At 39.4% G+C, this 17,956-nt stretch overlaps 1 protein-coding gene across 1 annotated transcript; it reads left to right on the top strand.

Moving 5' to 3' along the window:
* Nucleotides 1–6,953: 6,953 nt before the first annotated feature.
* Nucleotides 6,954–16,420, top strand: n4bp1 (nedd4 binding protein 1). Its single transcript, XM_079465855.1, has 7 exons — nucleotides 6,954–7,483; nucleotides 9,557–11,103; nucleotides 13,778–13,908; nucleotides 14,001–14,097; nucleotides 14,298–14,405; nucleotides 14,753–14,854; nucleotides 14,963–16,420. Exons 1-7 carry the CDS (start codon nucleotides 7,175–7,177, stop codon nucleotides 15,267–15,269), a joined length of 2,601 nt encoding a protein of 866 aa, XP_079321981.1. The 5' UTR covers nucleotides 6,954–7,174; the 3' UTR covers nucleotides 15,270–16,420.
* The last annotated feature ends 1,536 nt before the right edge of the window (nucleotides 16,421–17,956 follow it).

Genomic DNA, 17,956 nt, shown 5'->3' with positions numbered 1-17,956 from the left:
TCTGGGGTCGATTTTTTCTCTTGGGGTCGCCCAGTGAGGTTGGCTACAATTCCATGCACCTTAAACTTCTTAACGATATTTGCAACTGTTGTCACAGGAACATCAGGCTGCTTGGAGATGGTCTTGTAGCCTTTACCGTTACCATGCTTGTCTATTATTATATAAGTCCTTTACTTTCTCTGGTCCATGTTCAGTGTGGGGCACACAATGATACCAAACAGCACAGTGAATACTTTTCTCTGTTTAGGCTGAATGACTGATTAAAAGATTGGATACATGTGTGATACTAATTAAAGAAACTGATAAGTTTGAAATATCATTATAATCCAATTAGGTATTTTCTTTTCTAAGGGGTACCAAATAATGTGTCCAGGACATTTTAGAATATCTTTGTAGAATAAGCAATAATTCATCTCTTTCCACAGCTTCTTTGCTTTATTCTATGACAAACCAAAGGCATGAGAGTATACATTACAATAGCTTTTAATTTCATCACTCCTCAGGAGGAATTAAGCATTATTTCAATGAGCTGTAAGGGTACCAACAAATTTGAGCCATAGCACCTCAGTCATGTCAAAGATCCGCCGAAAACCGCTGAAGCACCTAAATATGGTGCAATAGCACTAAAAGTGGTTCCCCTATGATTAAGATGCAAGAACCGCTTTAAGTGCTAAATAGCACTATTTCTTTTAGATTATATTTATAAGTATAGACGGTTTCAAAGCAACAACATAAACAAACGTTTCTGCGCATGCACGCTTTTGTGGCACAATTTTAACTTCCGGTACACATCCGCAAAACAAGCTAAAAAAATAAGTAAATTACATTAGCTTGCAAGTTAAAAATATGTCTAGCCAGTATTATTTTGCGTTACCAGTCGCGATTACTTGGCTAAACTTAAATGTGACAAAGTTACACAACCCATTCAAAGCATTTTTACTTAAATAATTGATTTAACAATAATTAGCGTACAATCAATTTCAACAAATTGTTTATTTGCTACAATTACTATATGATAAAATAATAATATTAATTAATGTTAATATAAGTTGATTCAAATATACATAGTTATGTTATTTTATTAGCCACTAGCCATTTTTAGACCTTGAATATTCCATTATTTCTAAACAGCAAAATACAAATGTTTTACATCAATTTTTATTACAAGAAAAATGTTGGACTAGCTAAATAAAATGATTATGTCATGGTAATATAACTGATAATGAAAATTGTAATGGTTTTAATGTAATGTTTCCCTTCTTGTATTAGAAAATCTAGCATTATCAGTAGTTCAGAGCACCACTCACTGTTTTTCTGTGTGTGTGTTAGGGGACCATTATTAAGTCACAGTGACAGGTCCTCCACCATATTGAATGTGCCCTATCATCACATAAAACACTAAAACTGTTTCGACATGTTAAATTCCCCAGGGCTCAGTATAACTTTTATTGCCTTGTATTATTACAAGCTCCCATTAATTGTTAATAGCCAATCAATAATCAGCCAGTTAAGTTAACTGCTTGTGTGCGTGTATGCGTATTTGTGCACACAGGTGTGCCATAAAATTCTTTCTCTCACACACACGTTGTTCACCCAGGTAAGAATGGTCTGTGCACCACTGTTTATCTCCTCGCTCTCAAAGCTGAGAGAGAGGTCTATTTTTGTTGATTGCTATGGAAAAAACTGACTTTGGCCGTCCAATCAGAGCCCTCCACGCAGTCTGCCCACCGTGTTGAGGAGTTAAATGTCATGAATTCTTAATGCTTAATGAGCCCATCAGCCCTTGAGTAAAAGTGCTTTGTAGTGCCTCTGCTAATTGGCTGCGGTAGCTGCTCTCCCATGCCGGGCTGGACCTGGAGAAGTGGGCACGGGCGGAGGGGGGGTTATAGGTCTGTTTTGGGGAGGATATCCAAGATGAGAGGGTCGGGCAGGTCGAGTGGTCTGGAGCGACTGTTGCTGGTATTAAGAATACAATTCACCACATCCCTGCTGCTTTTATCAGCTTTCAACCTGACAAGGATGAGGTTATATTTGCGTTTGGTAAATTGTTATTTACATTGTGTATTGGTGTGTATGCAGAATAATGCAAATGAAAGGTTTAAAGGGAAGCTATTTTTGTCAGCACCACATGAAGTCAAATGCGGTCATGTATATTACAGTATACGTTATCCATAAATGAACAGGCCTTTTGTGATTGGTTTTTATAGGCTATTCCAGCCACCCACAGTTCAGGTTTCTCAAACTACCCCGCTTAAAACGCCATCCACAATATGCAACGCTACAGGGTGGGTTAACACAAATCAGACGGCAAAAACAAGTGAATGAGCAAGAGGCAGAAGAGGCGTGTTGCGATCGGTAGCACAAGGACTTTTACCTCTCAGCCCCTCGACTCCCCTGTGCGCTCATTGACAAGCTTGCACCGTTGCAGCCTCCCCTGCCGTCCACGGCTAGCTTTCTCTAACGACTGCAATTGCCGTGAGCGGCACACAGGCACACACTGTCCACCCCTCCCCTCCCTCACCTGCAAGCAATGTGCCATTCCCAGCATCGCTACCAATTACGGTTCAGCCCAGCTGCCAGGTCTAAACCTGTGGCTGAGAAGACGAATCATGTCTGCTGAATCAGCCCCTGCAGAGCATTTCATCCCCAAGCACTGGATGTGGAGTGGGCCGCCACTGGATGTCTGACTCCCTCAAGAACATCGTTCCCACGGTCTAACCTTCCCACATCACTGGGTCATCCTTCACGGACTGTTTGCATCTGGTGCATACATAACACATGTATCGATCACATCATGGTAAGTGTGTTGTGTCTGCAGCGTTCTCAATTTTTGGTTCGTAATGTTTCATTACTCCATGCAGCTTCATCTGTGACTGTATCGGTGACTGAGCAACCCTGTTTTTGGTTGGGATTTGCTACTATTTTGCTCTAATCATCGAGCAAATGCTTTGCAAAACAAATAGATTTTATTCAGTCTATAATTATGCCCAACACCTCATAAGGTGAAATCAACGTGCAATAATGTTGACCCAAGGTGTCGTTGTGTTTCACTTTTTACGAACTTGAAAAGCGTGATGAAATGTATTCTTCACTTTAGTGTCACCATCAAATTTCAATAGAACCTTGGTTTGATCTGAGTGGTCCGCTCACTTTCGGGGGTATTTAGAAGACTTTGGATGACAGCAAGAAACATAATGAAGAAAGGTAGAGGTGAAGTTTAGAATAGATAGACAGCTATGACATTAAAGCATCACCAATGACAGTGTATGTTGGACAGGAGGGCAATGTGACAAAATTGTGAAAATGAATATACAAATTTTAAAAAATCTTGTAATTGTGTGTCGTGTACACACACTACTGTCTTCCTGTTATTGTACTGTTCAGAAAATAAGACGGTGTTTATTTCATGGAAATGCATCGGGATTCAGGGTTAATAATACACCCGTAACAATAGGTGGCGCCAAACACGTGTAAATAAGTGTACCTCCAGGACTGTTGAGACCCATCTGCAGGCTCATGAAAATTACATTTGAAATAAATGCATTTTCTTTATATAAGACAAGATTTAGTCTTCACAGGCCTTTTTCCAAAAGGTATAACTTGAAACAGGGGAGATATTAGGAACAATACGGTATGTCTTTGAAGGGACACCCAAAAATCTATTCTGTCATCATTTACTCACTCTAGAATTGTTCCAATCTGTATAAATGTATTTGTTCTTATGAATGAGCCTGAATATTTATTTTGGCACTGACCCAATGCATGTGTTTAAAGAAAATAGATGTACTGTAGTATTTTTGTAAAGTAGGTTATCAACAGGCGCCTGAAAGAGAACAAAGTAACCTAGGTTCTCTTTGGAATCATGGCTAAAGTGTTGAATCTCAAAAGCCCATGTCTTGTCAGGGGGTGCCGAAGATCGCCTGAAAGACCCTATTTGTCTCACTAATCTTACACAAAATAACATTTGCATTCAGCCAGCTGCCTGTAATAAATGCTGGCAGTTATGAGGCCTGCTTCCATGCATTACCATTAATCACAATTAAATAGAGCTTAGCGCTTGTCACATGAATATTTACAGTGTGGCCAGGGCCATCTCACACTGTAAATTCATAAATCATTTGGCCAGATTATGGAATTTATGGCTGTTTTATTATTCATGATCTGCCTTTTGTGTGGTGTTATATTTATTTCCCTCTCCACTGGACGGGCACGCTGGGCTGGGTTTAGTGGGCTGTCCATCACACCTGACGCACACATCTCATTGATGCTTCTCCATCCACCCTGGTCTTTCTTGCTTTGACTCTTACACTCACAAGTTTTCTATACGCTGTTTTATAACACATGATGTTAGAAAAGCAGATTTGATTCCTCTCCTACAGTTTGTGAGTGTGCCGACCAATAATCGTATGTCTCGGATTGATGTTGTCAATAGCTCCCTCTGGAGGCCGGGTGCAAAATCACACAGCTCCGGTGGGACATATGACTTCCGCATGGCATTAATTCCCTGCCAGGTTTCCCTTTATATCTCATAAAGAGCAGCAGGTGGCTTTCTGTAAGAAGAACTGTGAAGTCACCATCCACCCCTTCTTTTTCTCACACACGTTCGGAAAAGTGGGAGGATCAGAATAAAAGACTGAACATATAGCCTGTTTATGTGAGAGTGAACCCTAATTAATAACAGATAGATTTTTTTCTGTTTCTTTTACTTATTATTTCTTGGAGCGACTTGGATACCTTTTAGATTTGCTCGAGCTTGATTCCTGTGATTAATAGCTGATTCAGCCGCTGACCTGTGCTGTGCACAGCTGTGGCCTGAGCCCAGCCAATCAGAACTTAAGTGGACTTTGTGTGAAGGGTCAAGACAGCCTGGAGCCCAGCAGCAGAGAGCCTACAGCTGCCCTCGGCTCCAGAGACAGACAGAGAGATAGCTCAATGTGTATAGTCTGATCCAGGTCCTTAATGAACAGTCGGCCCATAGATTGCATTAACCATCTTTTGTTTATAGTTACCTTACGGTTCATTTTGTTTTTCATTTAAGGAAGGAAAATGCAATATGTCGTGTGCACACTTACACACACTGATGGTTGCCAGGCACTGATGGTTGCAATATATATATTCATTTCATAATGTGCATGAGAAGGAATTCGGAGCAGGAATTCAGTCAGTGTATTGGGGAGGTTTTCAGGACCCCGTTGACTGGCAGAGTGTCAAAACAATGTGGATCTGAAGTCTTATTTGCACTCATAATAATTTATGCTGTCTTCTCCAATAGTAATAAGCTTGACATATTTCAACTGCTCATTCGGCTAGACAAGAGCATACTCACAAATATTATAGTCACATTTCCCATTGGATGGACATACTTTCCTCTAGTGTTCAACACTACATCTCTTCTAGCTGAACTTTAATAAAAACTGTATTCCCCTGATCTGTACGTCTGGACTCCAAATAATGAAACATATCGATCTGTGAGTTTCATCTCGTTCAAAAGTCACACTGCAGCTGGAAGAGACTACAAAAGCAGGTTTCTACTGCATTCAAGCAAGAGAGAGTGTGCGCCATCTAGTGGTTTTTATACAAACACTATGGCTCAGTATAGTAGCATGTTAAAAATGTGATATAAAAAGCACTGGTAAAAAAATTATGTTCATTTACAAGAAATTATGTTGCAAGTGGACTTAATGAACCAAAGAATAGCTTGGTACCAATGTCAGCCAAATACAAACCATTGAAAAATAAACAACAGCATTGGTGGTATAGTATTATTAATATATTAATGTTTATGTGGTTTAAAAAAATATGTAAATATGTCTAAGTTTCCAATCCCCGGTAAGTAAATGTATATTTTGATATAAAAATGTGTTTAAATTTACTCTAGTGGCTTGACCTGTACATAAGGAGACTGGTGTGAACATGTGCATGCATATGTGTGTGTATTTTGTGCTCTGTGAATATTTCTTATCTCTTTTCTGTGAAGAGAGTGCACAGCTATGGCCCTCAGTGGATAACAGACTATTGTATTGAATGGGCTGTATAGCAGCTGCTTCTACTCTTTATGTGTGCAAATCTTGTGACCTTGTACCCTCATAACAGTCTAGCTTTTGTTCTAGTTCCTCTTCAGCTGCTCCCTCCCCTGTACAGATACAGTGCCCATACACTTCCTGTCCCTGAGAAATTGAAAGAAAAAATAAAGTAGCCTACTACTTTTGCATAAGCTTTAATAATACCCTGAAACTCAGCTGTAACAGTTGTGTAAAATGTATAGATTGAGTAAATCCAGACACAAACTTTGAATAAACTTTCGCTGTTTTGTATAAATATTTAATCATTCTTATAATGTATTACACGTATGCCAAATATTAGTTAGCAGGGTGAATGCGTTAAGTGAGATACAGTTTTAATATTTAATTTTGCTCTGTGTAAAGAGGTGATCTGTAGTTGTTAATAGCAGCCATAGGCGGTATAATATTTGAAATCATCAATGACAAATGTATAGAAAGTCAGTTGTCATTACTGTAAGTCTTTTTGTACTCCTTTGATTGTAAAAATAATATAATACAAATCCTTATAAACATGTATCATGTTAAAGCCATATCAGTCAAAGTGTCATGCCACTTGAATCCAAAGGAACCATTGTTTTTATGTGACATTTCTTTAAAAATATTTATAAAAATTTTGTTACAGACATTTCTGTTTCTAAGAGTTAAATCATTTTTTAGCATTCACTGTCAAAACAGTGACTGCAGTTAAATATTAAATAATTATACAACTTTTTATTATTGTATTATATTAACAACATTAACAATAGTTTATTATATACAAATATTAGTATATGAAAATATTACAGTAACTGTAAAAACAACAGCAGTAGTAACGATGGTATTTTGATGTCACTATGGTTACGCCTATCCGTAATCAAAACTATGACGTATCTGCAAACGTCGTCGTCTCTTGATGATGTCAGCCGGGGGTTTCCGGGTGCGACGGGTTGAGATGTAGGCTAGCAAGCTAACCGAGAGTAGCGTCAAAACACAGATACCACCACAGAACCGACAAACGTCAAGGAAGAAGCGTTAGAAGCGAACATGAAGGGGATAAACGATTCGTTTTTCAAGGAGCTTTTTTGAAAGAGAAGTCGCCGTAATATACACAGATTGTTATAGCTAAAAATAAAATGTCAACAACGCGGCCCCTTCTCGGGATGAAGCGGATCACCGAGGTTACCTGCACTGATCCGCCGGGTGGGAGGCAGTCTCCGACCGCCAGCAAGACTCAACCCGAGCAACTCACGGTGGACGAGTTCACGGTGAATGAGGACAAACAAGGAGAGCTCAAATTCGCGAAACCGAGAGTCGAGCAGGTTTTCCAAGTGGCGTTTACGATTATTGGGTTGTTGGATCATAACGGAGCCCACGGAAGTAAGGCTTCGAGACAGATATGGCTCCAGCTAAAGGGAAAAAAGGAAGATGTGTCAAAAGCAAAGGTAAATATAGTGAAACGATGATGGTTAGAATAAACGACTTTAATCGATTCGTTTATTTTTTTGTTGAATGTCAACTTATTTCAAAGTCGCAGTGTAATAGTTGAAGGAAGTCACGTCAGAGATGCCCTCAGTTGTTTGTGACCGTAACATGTTTGTGTATATGTTACATTTAAGTCGTGGTCAACACTATATTCAAGTAAATATAGTGTTTTGTCCTTTCTGCTCCCATGAAATTGTGTTCATTTGATATAAACGAAATAATCATTTCAACTGACACAGAAACTGGGCTTCATTTTTACGACACTTGCGTAAAAATCATGACGTCATGCTGAACGATAATAGTGTTTTATTGGTATAGTTCAGTATCGATTATCGGAAGAAAATATTAAAACACTTATATTACACATAGTCCAGGATGAAACAATCCTGTATATTTTTCCTGTTAATTTGGTTTAAAATGAGTTACTACAACAACAACAAAAGCACATGTTGCCTCGGCAGTTTTTTTGATATGCCATTGTTTGCAATTCTATTCAAATGTAATAAGGAAATGATCACCAGTGCTGCCAGTAAACATGGAATATCTTCAATGTTAAGCCCTGATCCGGAAACATCAGTCAGTGGATCTATTTTACCACAACTGTACTTCCTCTGTCTAAAGAATTAGCATGTTTTCAATATGCATTTTAATATTCGTTATGTCATGTTTCAGGGTTGTGAGTACTGCTATAGTCATATGACAATGATACCAGCAAAAGCCATAGCCACAAAATCTCAGTTGTCCGTCAATGATCTTTAAAATTACATTTATTGCCAAAAATCTTCTTCACGTTGCTTAAATGAAATATCACTTTAATCTAATGTAATCGTCTGACTGGCTAGTTCATCAACAAGGGGTCAATTTCGAGTTTATATTCCCATCTGAGTTTAAATACCAGACAAGAACCTGTTTCTGCTTCTCATTTAAATTGTGTCATATATTTTCTCATGGGTCTTGAACATGGGCCCTCTCTGCTTAGTCAGGCCAAAGTGGGAGGCCCCCAAGTGTATTTCGCTTTCGGTTTTAGTTACTACTCACAGTAGTGGTGTCATTACTGGTACTGCTTACGAGTATTTCTTTTACCGTAATCCGCTTGCTCAGATCAAAGAAAAAAGTTCAGCAAAGTTGTGGAAGATTGGTACACCCCATTCACAGAGGTTCCAGTGTTGTTTCAGTTTACGATCTTCGGTTGTAGCAATATGGAGAAAGAAAACATCTAGTTTTATCGCTTGCACAGGCACACCCACTTAATCACTTACACAATCGTATCAGTATGACTGACTGAAAGCCCTTTAATGTAATCCAATCTTTTTAGGCGTATCAGTGTGATGTGCATTAGTCAATGTTTTTGCATCGGCCTCTCAAATCAAGGACTCAAATATAATGTTTTCTCTTACCTGCGCCCAATATATACAGTATATGGGTGTGGTCTCGTACATGTAATAGTTTGTAAAGATATATGTGCTCTTATCACTATGATAATGAGCTCATAACAGCTCCCTACCAAGAGGTATCTTCTATACACAATGTTCTGTGTCAACAGATGATGAAGCTGTTTTTCATTTGTTCATTCATCTCACTGTGACTTCTGGTCAGTCATGTGCATGCTAGTTTAAATTATTACACGGCTCGTTGGAATGCTTGATTCTGATTGGCCAGTCGCGACATTTGCAGGTTCGTTATTCCCAGATAACAACCTCACAAAACTAATAACACACAGTAACCCGGATGCAGCAATCATTTTGACAGGTTTTTTTTGACAAATTTAATATAAATATGTCTTTTAATAACATATATGACATTATTTTTACAAATGATTAAACCAAATTGCCTGTTCGATGACATTTGAACATGGTTTCTTACCTTAAAAACATCCTCGCAGGAGAAAGCCTGTTTGAATAGTTTCTGCACTTATATAGTATAAATTCTGAATCCGCTTATTTGCTTTTGATGACACATGGCTGCTTGTATGTCTGTCTTCTGTCATTTCACAACAAATGTTGTAATGTGGTTCTGCTGTGTTTGTTTCATAGGAGTATGTGAAAGGCCTATGTGACCCAGAGTTGCAAAAGGAAGAGCGTTACCCTGTGGACATGCACTGCATTTTTGCTGGCGCTCGAGGACTCTTTCTGGACCGGCTGCTTAGAGACACCAGTGCAGAGGTCCAAGTGCTAGAACCAGGGCGCTTGAGATTGATTGGTTGCGCAGAGGCTGTTGTCATGGCTCAGTCTCGTGTTCAGCAGTTTGTTGCCCTCTTCCACGAGAAGCGGAGTTTGCCCGCTGACAGAGAACCTTTGGTTAAGCGCACTTTTAAGACCTTTGTGGAGGATAGGGCTGATAAATATGCCATGGAGCTGCTCTTGCTACCCAGTGCCCTCAAAGAGGAACTCTTGGGTTTGGCCCAAAGCCCTACCCAGTCTATCGTTATCATAGATTTGGAACAGGACCGTTCTCAGACCAGCACACCCGTAACGGACCTTTCCAACCGAATCCTGGACACCACTTTTGAGGACAAGGTCTCAGGTCCCCCAAGCACTTCTGACATCATGCCTGGTCTGAACGGACGCCCCTGTAACAAGCGACGCTCCTCTGAAAGCGAACAGAGGGACACTAAGCGGCAGTACTCTCTGGAGAGAAGAGAGGAGGAACAATTGGAGGAACGTCAGCGAGAGGCCGGCCAGATTAGGGCTGTCACACCCGCAAAGGGAATTCAGGGTGCAATGGGTTTGAGCTCTATTGAAGGGATTAATGAAGGTGAGGCGGTGAGCCCAGAGACTAACTTGCGCTGCCTGGTCAACTTTTTCAGAACCATGGGCTACCAGCAGGAGGTGGTCGAGCAAGTGGTGCGGGAGACGGGCCAGACAGAAGACACGTTTTTGCTACTGGAACGGATTGTGGAGGAGACCCAGAAAACCCATAGCAACCAGGGAGCCCAGCGTACCTCTCGCACGCCCGATCCTTCCCCATCCACGAATGCCTCCTCCGCCTCCAACTGCACAAGGCTCAAAGAGAAAGAGCGAGTGCAGATGCGTGCTCTCACAGAGATCAAATGCAAAGAAAACATTAGGCCACCCAGCAGTAACGGCATATGTCAGAGGAGCCAGACAAGCACCACACCTTTGACCTCTGTGACTCTTAAAAGAAACAATGCTGTGTCGAATGATGTGTGTGATGTGATCGTCATCGATGATGATGACAACGACTTAGTGGAGGTAGAGAGAAAGCCCCGAATCACCCCACTAGATTTAAAGTCAGAGACAAGGTTCGATTATCTGCCACGTGGTAGCTCTCAAACAATGGTCCCTGTGCGGACGGAGAGCGCGATCACTCTCCGCAGCTCCTCTCAAGGTCCTCCTCTCCGGAACAGTGACATGCGGCCTGGCTGCTCCTACCAGACTCTTCCTGGAAGGGCACCTCTACCTCGCTCTGAAGTGTTTACCACCCCCAAATCGGCACCTCTCACAGGCATGTCCCGTTTCCAGCAGTCCTTAAAAACCCCCTACCGACTAGTCCTACAGAACGAACCAGGCTACCCAGATCTGCGGCACATTATCATTGATGGCAGCAATGTGGCAATGGCGTAAGTTTTTATCAACTGAGTCAATGTTTTCTGGAAACGATCAAACTTTGTTTAGCTATTCACATTCTTTAATATATTCAAAGGGTAAGATTATGAAAATTCTGACGTCATCTACCAACCCTCGTGTCAATCCACACACAGGAAACACATTAAAGGCATAGTTCCTTACAACACTCATCGAAGTTGATATTTTAAAGAATGTTGTTAAGCAAACAACATGGCTTCTATTGACTTGCATTGTATGGACACAAAACCAATTTTTTGTGTTCACACATTTTAAAATATCTTCCTTTGTGTTCAACAGAAGAAATTTATAAAGCATTTATTACTAATTTGGTAGTCAATGGTGGCCAAGAACTGTTTGGTTACAAGCATTCTTCCAAATTATCTTCCTCTCTGAATAGCAGAATAAAGAAATTTATACAGTGTGGAACCTCCCGAGAGTGTGTAAATTATGACAGAATAAAAAATTTTTGGTGAACTATCCCTTTAAATACAGAAAATCAAAGCTTCTCTATGCTGCACAGAAAAGTCTATTCAGTGACGAAAAGCCATATACACTTTTATAAGGTGGTGAAAAAAATGAGTGTAAGTGCCCTTAAAGGTTAAAGTAACTCACTTCCAGTAAGCTCTGAGAGTGTTTATGAACTGCAGTCAAGTAAGTGTTTTGTGTATGCAAACCTAAAACAGGTGCACTCTCCTACTTCCTTTCTACATAGCTGCATCTCTCTCTCTCCCACACCCCTTTCCTCCCTCCCCCTAACAGGCAACCTCTCAGTGGGTCTCTCCCCTTGTCAACCCCTTTTCTGCCCTTTAAATGGCTTACCGAAGGTGATTTAAGTTCTTAGAAGCACTCGTATGGAAACTAAGGTGTTGTGAAAATATAATTTGGGACCCTGTTTTACTAAGTGGTAAAGTTTACAAGGATGAGAGTGGTATCGTGGGATAAGGTGTAATGTAGGAGTTCTTAAAAAAAACTTTTCTCAGCAGCAAAAGGCGTGGGTATATACTAGAAAGATATGAAACACTTTCTAAGAAAGTTTAAGAAATGTTTCTACGCAGTCAGATAATTACAAGAGGGGTATGTGACATTGAAGGTTGTCTTTAGCTGCTCAAAAAAAAATTTGTGGTAAAGCTTTTTTTCTTTTACTTTGACTAATTCATTCAAATTGTACATAATACTGAACAGTCTGTCACATGGTTAGTCAGTCATGAAGACAAGAGCTCCCACAGGGTTTCTTAGGGCTGATTTGTATGCTGGGGGAGTTTATCAAGTACAGAAATACTACGTCCAACTTGTTTTTTAACAGTTCACCATGTTAAGCATGAGAAGCCAGCATGTTTAACAGTGTAAAGAAGTCAGAATGCATGACAGAGCATGATACCCGATCTTTAAAGACCTCTGGTCGAGAAGGATGTAGTCAAATGTTCAAAAATATGTTTTTTCTTTCATCTAAAAGTTATGACATTTTTAAATGAAATCTATTTCATTCACAGCTTTAAAATATGTCATATGCTGTAGAGTAAATGCTTTGCAAAGTTACGTTTAGTAATGCTCAGGATCGTGTTACATATCTGTGTTGTTTTCTACATAGGGTCATAGCTTATTTGATTTATTTATTTGTCCTGATCATCAACCAATCATCAATCTTACTCTTTTTATATATCTGGGACAGTTGTATTGTGATCTGATCCCTGCTTCCTTTTTACCCTGGTAAATGATGTAATTCTTGGGTTTTTGCTTGTCTGGGATTTAGTTTATTTTCTTAATTTACTGATTTCTCAGGTGATATTGTTTGGAAGTGCAGCTACACCAGTCTCTTCTGACACAGTCAGGTGTCGTTTGAGACGCCGGATTGCAATGTCTCTCACCTCTATCTGTTACTGCAAGATAACCAGGTCGGAACTTATACACGTTGGATATGATCTTAATAAGAATGAGTTTGAGGTAACCCACAGGGGTTTTCATTTGGTGTTTTTTGTTAAAAAATTCAAGGGAGAAATACATATTTAGCAATTCATATTTCCAGACTGGGAAAGTTATTTGAGTGTTTACGTCAGCGGTAGTCGGTTTAGTAACACTTCCTGTTTAAAATGCTTTCTATCGTAGAGGGAACTTCCCTGTGACCCTCTGCGGTGCAGTTGTGTGTCTGTGTGGACGAGTTTGTGTGTTTTGTATATGGATGAACATCTGTATTCAAAAGGGGTGCGTCTATTTTTACACTCTTTTGCGTCATTTTTTAATCTTATCGAGGCTCATCAAGTAAAAGGGAAGTAACTTTCTCAGACTAATTTACAGACGTAATGAGGCTTTATATCTTTATCGCAGTGTACATGCATTGTGATGTTGAATTTCCTGATCACACACATTGTTATTTAAAAGGGAGACTTTTGTCTCACTTACTTATTAAACATATTAGTTTGGGATATATGGGAATTTGTTACATTCCAATGCTGTATTCACATGTTATATGTTGTCACTTTTGCATGTTTAATTCTGTAAAGGGCAAGCCATCCTGGATAAAATGGAGTATTTTGTAATTTTTTGACATATTTTTTATTTTATACATCCTCAACAATTTCAGACTGTGCTAAATAATAGAACGATAGCATGCAATATGCATTAACCGCAACATTTTTATGTACCATTGACCTCGTTTCTGACTCTCTTCAGACATGGACTAAATCGGATCTTTTCTTGTCGTGGGATTGCCATCGCTGTGGAGGCCTTTTGGCGCAGAGGTCACCGAGAAATCACAGTCTTTGTACCACAGTGGAGACAGAAGAGAGACCCCAACATCACTGGTAGAACATCTCTAAGTATACCTATTGCGATTGCATTTGAGAGACAACATCCGTTTTTATGTGTACATGTAATGTTTTACATATTGTTGCAGAACAACACTTTCTGACCCAGCTGGAGAACTTGCGACTTCTTTCTTTCACCCCTTCTAGAGAAGTGTGTGGGCAGAGGATTTCCTCTCATGATGACAGGTACAAGATCCAAAATCAGCTTGAAACAAAGTGCAACCTACTTCTTGTTTCAATCTTTGCCTCACAACATTTTGTAGCTTGAGGTTACCAATCATTAACATACAGAATTTTTTAATTCTGCCTGTTTAATCAAAACGGGCCGTATCTGTATTTTTCCAGTTAAGGTTGGTTTTCAAGGCGGTCTGAACTCTCTCTTACAGGTTCCTGCTTCATCTGGCTGAGAAGACAGGAGGGATCATCGTCACCAATGACAATCTGAGAGATTTTGTAAACCAGTCTGAAGCGTGGAGAAGGATCATCCAACAGAGGTTCATTGTGTATTTCCATATTTTTGTAATGATCTCCTTTAGAGCAAGATATTATGCACTTTTTAGAGCCAAACTGTTAAAGGCGGCATTATGGAGGTGGCATAATTTCTGTGCCATAAGTGACACTAATCTGTTTTTTGCCCTTTATTTGTTTGACTGGCTCCTATTGGCTACATCCTGACATTGGCTAAGCCTAACCTTACAGTCTTAAATTTGGGGATTTACCTGTTTGAGCCAACTTTGGCAGAATTGTGGTCCGCACAGAAATTACACTCCATCTTTAATCATATGCATACATTATTTGTCCAATATTTTAGATTGAGAGCTAATTGTATTTTGTTTTTCAGACTCTTGCAGTTTACATTTGTAGAAGATCACTTTATGATCCCAGATGATCCACTTGGAAAGCATGGACCTCATTTGGACGTGTTCTTGCTCAAAGAAAACCAGTGAGTTGCAAAATACAACTTAAACATGAACATGGCCAATAACATTTACATGCTTGACTGTAACCGTTATGACCTTAAACAATAAAACTTCTCTCCTTATCTGTACAGTGAAAGCCCCATAACACCCCCCCTGAGGACGGAACCCAGAGCAACTCCATCGGTTTTCACCCAGGCAGCGCAAGCCACACCACCTCCCTCCTCCCCCTCCCACTGGCCACATTCCGGCCCCCCTGACTGGCATCTCCCTCGACCGTCCCCCTCTCCACCTCCACAGCGGTCACCCTCAGAAACCACAGAGCTAAAGAGGAAATTATATGACATCTTTCCTGACCAAAAGCAGGGAATTGACCATATCCTCAATGACAACCCATACATGAGGGACCTAAATGCACTTTCAGGACTCTTGCTAGGATAATGCACACGTTACACACAAAGTACAGTTTTGCACAGGTTTGACTGGAGTAGAATAGTGTAAGAGCATGGAGATCACAGGGCTTTTTTGATTATTAAAGACTATTTGGATACAAAGCACCACTGCAAGCATTTATTTGTTCAAGGGAGCGTTAAATCAAGTAATTTGGTCTCTGGGGCCCTCAAGCACAAAAAACTTAAGTTTAAGTGGGAGCTTTACATACATGAGAATGTACAGGCCAAATGGCATATATTTGATGTAAATATTTATGAAGAGTAATCTTTTCTTTAAGTTATCTTTTCAGAAATCTTTATTTTAAAAGTGTTCCAGCTACACAGTTGTTTTGAACTGGCTTCGCTGAAATAACTGCTGAAGGACAACTTTTATTTGCTGTTTTATATATAATTGTGCATTCTGCAGCTTATGTTTTTGTAAATATTGAATTATTGAGCTGAAAGAGTTCTAATATTCAGTCCCTTAAAGTGCCATGTTATCTGCTTACAGGATAGAATTACATCACTCTGTCCAAAGTGACGTCGCTTCCTGGTCACTAATTTTAGTTCTTGTTTACCTTGGTGACCGTGAGAACGATGTATCCTATTTCTAGGCATCCCTGGAGACACCCTCTGTGTCACGTAAGAAACGATGAAACGTTCAGATTGACTGGCTTCAAAAGTTAATAGATTACTAAGTAACCTGGCACTCCCCGTCCTCCTCCCAGTTGTGCAAGCCACTCACCAAAAATAGCAAAGGGGAAACTGAGCGGTCAATGATGTAAACCTTTGTCCCAGTTATAACCATCAGGGGGCGCTGTGGACCTAACTGGAGACATGAACAAAATGCAATGTACAGTTGAAACAATGCTGTTCCACAGTCATTTTTAAACTATGAAAGCATTTTATTATATAACACTATGGTGAAAATATAGTACAATACTTTTAATTGTCATTGTCTTTTCTCTGTCTCTGAATTATGTGTAGCGTTGGGTTTTGTGAATTGATACTCAGTTTTTGAGGATGGAATTTAAATCTTGAGCGCATAGAAGCATCACAGGTTTGGCATGCACTGTGGGTATCTCACAGTGTGGCCGCTCTTACAGTAAATTTTTTCTTGGTGGCAGTGTTAAATAAAGGCCATTTATGTGTTTATCTTGATTTCTGTGGTATTCGTTTTTTCACATGCTAAATGAATCACATTTTGAATTTTCTTAGCATAGATACCTGATACTGAATTGAACTGTTTTATTCTAATGATTGTTCTGTAAAACTTTACTCTTTATGTGAAGTTTTGTTACACATTTATGACAGCAGGGAAGACATTGCAGTTGGGCTGAACTCCATCCAGAACTCCATATCGAGAAGCAGCAGTGACAGAAAATGTATTTATACCAAAGCATAGGTGTTATGTTGTAATATATTTGACTTTCATCCGTGCATTTTTTTTTACTTCTTGAACAAACAAGCAGTAGGAAATCAGTTTGGAAGTGTGACCCCAGATGTGTCCCAGCCCCTCAGTGACCTGACGTGTGGCTCAGATTCCCTGTTAAACAAGATGAGACACACACCTGTACCTTGACTTGTCTACTGCGTGCTTCTAGTATTAGAGGGATTGTTCACCCAAAAATGAATACTCTCTAGTTGTTTCAAACCTGTATACATTTATTTGGACAAATGCTTGTAACCAAACAGTTCTTGCCCACCACTGAAAAATTACAATGGTTGTCAAGAGTGACCCAGGACTGTGTGCTGTCCTACATTCTTCAAAATATCGTATTTTGTGTTCAACAGAAAAAAAAATGTATAAAGAAAATGTTCTACTATATGGTGGCCAAGAACTGTTTATTACAATAATAATTCTAAATTTCCTTCTGTGTTCATCGGAACAAGGAAATTCATTTGAAACAACTCCAGTGAGTAAATGAAGACAGAATTTTCATTTTTGGGTGAACTGTTCCTTTAACAGTTTGTGAATTTTTTCTCTTTGCAAAACCACACATGCCTTCAGTCTTCCGAAGAAGAAAAAAACTGAAAGTGAGCACTATTAATCATCTCTACATTGTGATCATATCCTGATCATTTATTGCTTCACTGTAAAAACAATTGCTGGTTCAACTTTAAAAAGGAAGTTACCTGGTGGCCTAAACATTTTTTATTCCTCTTACAAATATTAGTCCACTCATGAGAAATTCATTTAGGTTACTGATATTTTTAAGTTGAACCAACAAAGAAACAACAAATTGTTTTTACAATGTGATATTGCTTCATGAGTTAAATTATTATTTTCGGGGGCTAAATATTTGAGAAAAAATATTAAAATCAATTTAAATTGTTTAGTAATGAGTTTTTGAAAGAAAATCATATTTGGACTGAGACAAAGAGTATAGGAGGGGATATCTGAAGTCATTAGTACTAACAGCCTTGCTTCACATCTGTTCCCTTCTGTCCCTTTTCTGAACAAGGCGATATAAAACTTTCTTTGTTTTCCATACTGGGCAGACGGTTGAAATGCCATCAACATTCCAGAAAAGCTCAGCATTCTCACCACCCAGCAAATTTTACTTCATAAACTCTACTAACAGTCTTAATCTGCATCCGTCTCTCACACTGCTTGGACAATGTGCTTATATAACTAATCTGTAACAGCACGAAGTGATATGCAGCAAATCATTTATAAGTCGCATAAGTATGCAT

This window comes from Barbatula barbatula, assembly GCF_947034865.1.
Source record: "Barbatula barbatula genome assembly, chromosome: 10".
Lineage (NCBI taxonomy): Eukaryota > Metazoa > Chordata > Actinopteri > Cypriniformes > Nemacheilidae > Barbatula > Barbatula barbatula.
The sequence above is the reverse complement of the archived record's forward strand: the minus strand, read 5'-3'. Positions and strand labels throughout refer to the sequence as shown.

What these genes read in the sequence shown, in the direction of transcription:
- n4bp1 (XM_079465855.1), top strand. Translation starts at nt 7,175, where the DNA reads ATGTCAACAACGCGGCCCCTTCTCGGGATGAAGCGGATCACCGAGGTT. An exon ending in AGAAGGATCATCCAACAGAG is followed by an intron (nt 14,406 to 14,752) that starts GTTCATTGTGTA and finishes TTTGTTTTTCAG; the next exon opens with ACTCTTGCAGTTTACATTTG. An exon ending in TTCTTGCTCAAAGAAAACCA is followed by an intron (nt 14,855 to 14,962) that starts GTGAGTTGCAAA and finishes TTATCTGTACAG; the next exon opens with TGAAAGCCCCATAACACCCC.